This window comes from Triticum aestivum, chromosome 7A, assembly GCF_018294505.1.
Source record: "Triticum aestivum cultivar Chinese Spring chromosome 7A, IWGSC CS RefSeq v2.1, whole genome shotgun sequence".
Classification (NCBI taxonomy): domain Eukaryota; kingdom Viridiplantae; phylum Streptophyta; class Magnoliopsida; order Poales; family Poaceae; genus Triticum; species Triticum aestivum.
The window spans coordinates 516,856,965-516,865,518 of NC_057812.1; the positions used below are offsets into that span (position 1 = coordinate 516,856,965).

The 8,554-nt window shown below is 47.3% G+C and overlaps 1 protein-coding gene across 2 annotated transcripts in view; it reads right to left on the reverse strand.

Moving 5' to 3' along the window:
* Positions 1-5,762: 5,762 nt before the first annotated feature.
* Positions 5,763-8,554, reverse strand: part of LOC123147925 (putative E3 ubiquitin-protein ligase UBR7) — a 5,298-nt gene continuing 2,506 nt past the window's right edge. Inside the window, exons 4-5 of one of the 2 annotated variants that reach the window (XM_044567251.1) lie at positions 7,836-8,471; positions 5,763-6,175 (exon numbers count right to left, since the gene is read on the reverse strand). In XM_044567251.1, coding sequence (XP_044423186.1) covers positions 6,086-6,175; positions 7,836-8,471 — 726 coding nt within the window. In that variant the 3' untranslated portion in view covers positions 5,763-6,085. Of the gene's footprint in view, positions 6,176-7,685; positions 8,472-8,554 lie in introns of those variants that run through there. The other variant, XM_044567249.1, reaches the window with a different exon arrangement.

The following is an 8,554-nucleotide window of genomic DNA, read 5'->3' on the forward strand; positions in this document are numbered from 1 at the left end:
TACGAGGATACGTGGACACACTCTCCCTCTCATTGCTATGCATCTCCTAGATAGATCTTGCGTGATCGTAGGAAATTTTTTGAAATTGCTTGCTACGTTTCCCAACATGGATATCATCAAAGGCACCATACTTTTGACGCTCGAGGGATAAATTCTCGTGGCTGGGAGGTATAACCCAGCCGTGGGAATCTGCATCAACATGTTTCACCTACTCTCCTCTTCTATGTGCTATGTTGGTGCGCAATCCAATCCTCTCAACCCTCTCATCCATTAGCCAAAAGAAGACGACGGTCCTCTAGCTCGGCTCGTCCGCCTGTTCCCGCGCCCGAAGTGCAGTGGCCCTGGCACGGGAGACCGCACAGACAATCAATATGCGGCATGTCCTTCCAGGCGCTCAGAATCTTTCAAAGCTGCAAGAACGAAATGATTTTGTGAATGATGGTAAGTATCAATCTATTTAAGACTTATAACAGGTTTGACTATTAGCCAAAAGAAGACGACGGTTCGCTATCGACACCAACGTCACCTACCACTTGAAAAAATGATATGCGTTAATAAGACACCAAATCGTCAAACCTAGAAGTCGATTCTAGGGTCACTTCTTCTGACACAACCACGCTTTTAACCATCCAACCAACTGCAACATCCTACTTGGCACTGCCTCACTTCTCTTGGTGGCCACAAAACCCGGCGACGAATGTCCATTTCTGCATTTCCAAAGCTTAAATCACGAGGGGCCGACGACAAACAACTCTACGATTTAGGCACTCCGGATAGCATAATCACAAGCAACCAGCAGACACAGTAAAACTGTCAGCGACGTGCGAAAGACCAACCAAACGCTGTGCAAGCAGACAAAGCGGCCAGGCCACTAGAGAGCAGGCAGCTACTGACTAGTCTCAGCCTCTCCTCATCCTCAGGCATGCTGGCGGGAGGCCGTAGGCATCTACTGACAGAAAGCTGCAGCCGCCTACTAACTAATCGTCCTTCACCTAATCTCAATCAACAACTCGTTGTTAATGCCCGCTTTCCTGCAGCTCTGCCCTGTCTCTGAACTTTTCGGATGTCTTTGCTCGGTTTGGTTTGGTTTGTTGGCGAGACCTCTGTCGGGCAGACATATTTTGCGGTTGGAGGCTGTACGACTCGACGAGACCACTACTGAGTCGCCCCGGCCGTCATGTCGATAGAAAATACTTGCATAGTTTGCACGGGGCGAGTATTAATCAAATTCGTACTCCCTCCGTTCGGAATTACTTGTCGCAGAAATGGGTGTATCTAGACGTATTTTAGTTCTAGATACATCCATTTTCGAGACAAGTAATTCCGAACGGAGGGAGTACGTGCGTTCTTTTTCTGTAGTATATATATCGGCAGATGACAGTACAGCTAACAACCGCGCTCTGGATTTGACCGCGTGCTCCGGCCTTCTTGCGGCTGGTGGATTGGCAACGAGACCATGGAGGATTTGTGGTGTGGTTCATGCGAATTTTCTGCTAGTTATTTATTGTCAAATAGAGGTTTATTAGGGCACGCCTGATTAAACCATTCGTTCTGCGGGTTTCTCTGAAGTTTCTGTCTTTTGATTTGAACATGCAATTGGTGAGGGGCTAATTGGTATTCCTGCTGGGAATTAAGAGCGGGAGAAAAGAAACATTCCTTGTCCCAAAGGAAAACGAGAGAAATATGGCAACAAATTATATATGATAATTAAGCACGAATTAGGCCAACTTCACCGTGTGACCCCAAACGGACGTCCGTTTTGTCCGGATTTTGTTCGTTTGGGTAGGGCAATGGGGTCGTGTCCGGGCGTGTCCTGGGATGCGGTGGCCATGCGCACAGCGCGCGGACGCATCTGTTTGTCCCATTCTGTCCGCGTCTATTTAAAAAAAATGTTTGAAATGCCAAGCCCTAGTTCATCAGGCCAGCGGCCTACACGTCCATCGCTGGCATCAGCCAGCGGCCGGCAACACAGCAAGCCTCCAAAATGAATAGTTGTCCTCGCTGGCAACACAGCCAGCGGCCGGCAACACAGACGACCTCCAAAATAAATGTTTTTCTCGCCGGCACACAGCCAGCGGCCCAGCGGGCGGGCGACACCCATGCCAGCCTCCAAAAAGAACGGCCACGGCTGATCGGACGACCTAGTTCAAGCCTTCGGCGTCGAGCATCTCCTTCTGCTTGACCTCGAACCAGGCCCTCGTCTTGTCGCTCATCTTCGACAAGTCCATGCTCATGATCGCAAGGGCCACCTCTTTCGCTTTAGTGGCGGCATTCGTGGCCTCGATGTCGAGCTACCTCTGCCTGGCCTTGATGTTGTCGGCCTCGATGTCGAGCTGCCTTTGCCGGGCCGCCTCCTCCATGTCGAGCTGCCTTTGCCGGGCTGCCTCCTCCATGTCGATCTTCCTCCTCTTGGTCGCCTCCTCCATCTCAAGCTTCTTCCTTTGAAGGTCTAGGTATTGCTTCATTTGCTCGTCCTTACTTTGCCGCTTCTTCTCGTCCATCACATCCTTTTGAGACATCATGCCATGCAAAGTGTCATGCAATGCCATGGATGAGGCATCACGTATGTCATCAACCTTGGAGTTGGTCTTGCCCCTCGGCCTCTTCAACGCCTCGTCATCTCCACCTCCGGCGAACTTGGCCGTCTTCAATCCTCTCTTTCGTTGAAGTTCACGATATTGGTCCTTGAACTTAGGGCAATTGTTGATGATCGTCCACAATGCGTAAGAGTGAATGGCTTGTCATTGTGCTGGGCCTTGAATGCCTCCAAAGATTGAAATGCCTACACGACATGATCAACAACAAGTGAACATGCAAACATATACAAGGCCGAAGTCTCATGGCTGTAGCAAGGAAAGGACTAGGAAGAGGAGAGCATACCATGTCCCCAACGCCGAGACCACTCACGGGTCGTGCTTCAACGCTCTCAAATGTGACGCAATACTTGTTGCACTCTTGTTGGATGAACAACCACCTCTTTTGAATCGAGCCGATGCCAAGGTTGCTTGTAATTTGGTAGGGCTCAAACATCTTCCTTTCATGGAATGTTTTATGGACTCTCGTCCAAAAAACAATGCCCTATTGTTACGCGCCGGTCCTCGGATCTTGGCTAATCTCCATCCAAGCTTGGCAAACCAACTTGTCCTCATCTTGTGTATATGAACCCGTGCGAATGCTCTTCCTCCTTTTTTGTGCTTCCGCTCTTTGGATGAGCTCGTCGATGAACAATGGCTCGCCACTAATATCAACGTCAATGGTTTCTTCTTCATCACCATCACCTTCGACATAGATGTCATCGTCTTCATGCCACAAGTCACCATGGTCGTAGTCAGCGCGGTCGTCGGCCTCTTCATCGGGGACGTACTGGGCGCGGCCATCCTGTCTTTGGGTCTCCTCGGGGTCGTAGGCACGGCCCTGCCCACCCTCGAAGATCACGTCCTCCATGTACTGGTTGTAGAAGGGGTCGTCGACCGATGTCGTTGGTGTTGGCATTCCGTCAAACAAGACGCGGGGGGCCGGCATGGTGCGCGTGCTTGCTTTCTTTGCATCTCGACGGACGGCCGGCCACCGATGTTGGACCCAGGCGTGATGTTGAGGTCGATTACAGCCGCGGGGCGCGGTGTGGACGGCGCGAACAAGCCGACGTCCGGCTACCCCGAGAAACGGGTCTGGCCGTCGTGCATTGGCGGAAGAAAACCGGGCGACATGGGTGTGGTCCGCGACGTCGGCGACTGGCAGTGCGGAGGCCGGGCGACTGACGAGCCTGTGCTCGCCGGGCCAACGGCCGCTGCAGGAAAAACGGCCGGACGACCCATGCCAAGCATGATGAGGGCGTGCGCTTTGTTGACGATGTCCTCCTTCTCGTCGACCGCGGCCTTGTGCCGCGCGGCCTCCATCGCATCGCCTTGGGCGATGAACTTGGCCGCGGCGGCATTGACCTTGACGACCGCTCTTCGTTCCCTCCTCTTCGCCGATTCGGCGTCCAACTTGGCGATCTTTTCCAGCGTGCACTCCGACAGCGGCTTCCTTGGCGCCTTGGCCGCCTTCTTCACCTTTCCGGACGGGTCGACGGCCAGGCCGCCGGAATTCGGCCGGTTGTTGGCCATGGACGGGGGAGGGAGAGGGGTGGCGGGAGGGACGTGCGAGGGTTTGGTGGGAATGGCGCCAAATGGGCGGGCGAGGGGTTTTGCTTTGTGCCACCGACAGGCGGGCCAGGAGAGGACAAGCGCGCGCGTCCCGCCCATCCGCGTGTTGTCCGTTTCACCCCAAAACCGGCGCAAACTTGAGCCAGGGATGGGTCGAAAGCGGACACAAAACGGACAAAAATCCGTTTGCGCCCACGCGCTGGGCCATCTAGTTTGTCTGTTTTACCCCAAATGGACAGGGGCGGACAGAATAAGGTCGCGCGGTGTCGTTCGCCTTAGGTTTGGCCATGAAAATCGCTGGGTGAAGTGTTATTACACAATAGGTTTTTTTAGTGTATACTATCATAACGACATACTCGTCCCGACGGGCCGGCTCCCCTTGCCCAGTTTTCATACGAAGTCAACCCATCAGCCTTGAAATTTTGGGCGGACCAATGTCCCAATGGATAACGTCGACCCATTCCCATCTTGACGACCAATTAGTAAATCCACTCATTCCCCCAAACTTCAGCCCAACGGGCACTCCAAAAGCGTGAATGACTCAGAAGCAAGTAAATACTCAAAAATGGACGCCTCCACCAAGTGCAGGAAATCTGGAACATATATCTGATGCCCTACATGCTAAAACACTAGCACTTTTAAACGTGATTAATGCAACAATCAACATGGGGTGTCACCAAGCCATCTTTGAGACGGACTCCAGGGTACTGAAACAAGCAATCTCAAATCAGGACTACGACCTAGCGCCACTTGGAGCTCTGTTTCAGACGATAAAATTTTAAGAAGTGAGAGTCGGTTTTGATAATGTAAATCTTTATGTGTGTCCAAGGTCTTGTAATAATGCAGCGCATGCCTTAGCTGCACATGGAACTAGTTTAGGGAATGGCAGTTATGAAATCTGGTTAGGCCAATTCCCTAATGTTGTAATGAACTCTGTAGCTGGTGATTTAACCAGCAGTCTTAACGTAATGGAATACCATTTTTTCACTTCAAAAAAAAAAAGCGTGAATGACTCGTTGCCCAGGAACAAACACGTACTTGGTACCAACAATTCGTAGAATTGCGAAAACATAAAATCAAGCCAAGCTCAAAAAGAAAAACATAAGAATAGGAAAACATACGATCGCAACTGCGTGCTCACTCAAATCCTATAAAATTTTGTTTGGACTCAAGTTTGCTTGATTGCATCACCCACCCAGAAAATAAAATCTTTGAAGTATGAATAGAGAGAAGCTCTAGCACTGACGGTGGATGAAGCTACGGCACCTACTTTGGCGTAGCGCACTAGAAGCATCAGAAGCCATGGCTCAGGTTTGCTACCTCAACTGCTCAGGTCACCATCTGAAGGCCAAAGTCGAAAGGCCACGGTGAAAAGGATGCAGGAGAACATGCAGCAGATACTGGCCGGGAGGTCTGCCTGCTCCTACCGTTTAACTTCAAAGACGTGCCTCTTTGGGAGTCTCTGTAATATGGACTTCTATTAAGTTGTGGGGCCTGTGTTGAAGCCGTGCTGGAGTTTCAGCCACAATCACTATGCTAATAGAGAGCGGCAAACATTGGTCGGCAGCAGCAGCCCACACCACCCCACCCAAACAAACCAGCAAAGCCGTCACCAAGTAAGCCAAAACCCAAGAGCAAGTTCTCTGCAGCAGCAATGGAGAACACATTTTTGGGCAATGCGAATCACCACAAAGTTCTGATCCAATGGAACATGCAGTTCACTCCAGCGGTCGCTCGGATCACTACCACGAGCTGACTTTGAAACATCTAGCACAACTACGACGAAGCTAGCATTACAGTACAGTAGATAAACACGCCGTGGTGGCCACAGCATAAGTTAACAGTACCCACACCAAGACGGTGGCCAGATAGCAGTTGGAAATTTTAGAGTAGCAGCAGCGGGGCACACCCTCTCAAGCAAGACCTGAAGCAATTGAAGCTCAGGATAACCTCTGCTTCTTCCTAGCAAGGTTCTTGAAAATAGATTTTACATCGTCAGATGTAACAGGTTTTGATGGATCAAAGGATTCCTGCTCAAAGTTACGAATAAACACCCATCAGGTACATGGACGAAAGAAATGAACCATAAATATGCATAAACTACACAGTACAACTTAATAAGACAAGGAAAAGGACACAATTTGCCATCATGTTGAAATAAAATTGTAGTTAACATAAATCACATGGGCAGATATGAACAATGAAATGAGAATTTCTTTAAAAATGTGAATGGCAATGCAGATATATACATATCAAATAAATTCAAATTCAAATATATTGATCCAGATAATCAAGAATATATTTATATGCAGAACAACAAATTAGTGAAATATGCATGCAAATTTGAGACTGCAAATGAGTTGTGCAAAACATGTTGGATACTTGCATCCCTGTTAGAGAACCCCTGATCCTACCATGCAGGCCTGTGGGGGTGCATTCAGTCCTATGACGCCAGCAACATTTAGCACCAACCCCTGGTGACACTTTCATGTATGTCACAGATGACCCGTATCCAAGGGAGGTTGGCTGTGTCCCGAATGTTCCATTTTTGTTATACTCCTATGCATAAAGTATCTAACTTCTCTAAAACACGATATTGAAAACAACCCATGTTTGATCATACACATGTTGTAATGATATTATTATTTTTACCAAAAAATTGTTGCCTATTTCCTTGAAGATTATTCATATGACTACACATTGGATCCATGCATGGTGCTTACTCATCGTCTAGAAACACATGATTCTTTGTTCTCTGGGTGCAGCCACTTGATGGTAGATCAGACTATTCAACCAATTTGGATGGCAGTCTAAGTATATGTGATGCAAGAGCTGTGGCATAAACTCTACTGTGGTCTTTATCGCCTTTTAGAGTCTGTTTTTCTTGGTTTTCACTTCTACAGTTCCAATACTTTGCAATAAAGATGGCTGAGTGCATCAATCGATGCAGAGGCTAGAGGAATTCCCTCCTTTTCAGAAGAAAAAAGTCTGGTAGATGCGGCAGTGCTGCCTAGCCTGATCTTATTTGATACCATGTGCAATGAAGCATATTTGTTGAAGAAAAATAATTTTATCTTTATAGATTGACCTGGGCATGTACGCTCTGAGATCCTAATTAACACCGCTTAGTGTATAATTCACATTTCACCATGAGAAAAATTGTCAATAACCCATTCTGCTATATTTAGAATAAGGAGCAGAACTTCTAAGTTTTAACCAGAACTATATGAGAACTCACAAACTCAGACCAAATCAAAAAAAGAAACTGGATGTCGGCCATGTAATTAGGTATTGGTAATAAAGCCATGCCACCATGGTTGCTGCCACGTTATTTGATTAGGTATTTGTTGCAGCACTTACTTTTAATTAACCAGTAACTAGATCATGTTGCAAACAATAACTGACTCTATTATATAGCCAATTGACAATGACAATGGTGATTTAAAATCAGAGATTTACTGTGATGAATATAAACTATTGTTATTGTTGTATTGCTAAGAAGCTAGGAGTACTGATGGACTTTGAACTATGCTGACCTTGAACCCTTTCTCTGTATTAGTATAGTTGTTTAATTTCGATGACTAGATAGCACAAGCATGGAGGCACACAAGCTACAGGTATCAGTGCATGTAGAGATAACCAACAACTCATGGACAAGTGAGCAACAGTCAAATAAGCAGAGAATTTTACCATAAAGGATTGAAGCTCATTTTTCATGTCATTGATGCCACTCAGAATCTCTATCTTCTGGACATGGTTAAGTGAATTGATGAAGTTAGCTTCAGCTCCTTCCTGCTGCTCCAACTTCTTCTCCCTTTTCTGCTTAGCTATCTTCTCATATTCCTCAATAGAGTCCTCCTTATCAGTAAGATGTGCAATGCCTCGTTGTGCATAGAAGTTGGTGCATGTTCCACATTTACACAGGGTCTCTCTCCAGCCTTTTGACATGAAAAAGGGCATAGTTTTCTCCAAATCAGCTGATGTTGTATTTATATCCACTCCTATCTTACAGTTGCCGCCTGAATTGTCACCCAAAATGGACTTATCTGAAGCTGCAATGTCTATTGTACGGTTCTCCTCGACAAAGGTATTTTCAATGCTTTGATGGTCTACAGGAGCACCGTTTTCATTTTTCTCAGTGTCAGCATGACCTGATGAACCTCCTTCCATACCATTTGAATTGGCAGTAACAGCTTCTGACACAGAACTCTGCTTACTAGAAGCCCAGATCGTATCAGGATAGAGTTTCAAGAAATAACAAACAGGCGAGCATTGATGACATATGAATTCTTCATACAGTGGCTCCCCTTCCTCATCCTTTGGTATCTGCAATGCAAGTTAGTCATTAAGCACTAACCACCTATGAATAACTGAAATTTTGTAGCACTAAGAGATGCTCAGTTGCTAGT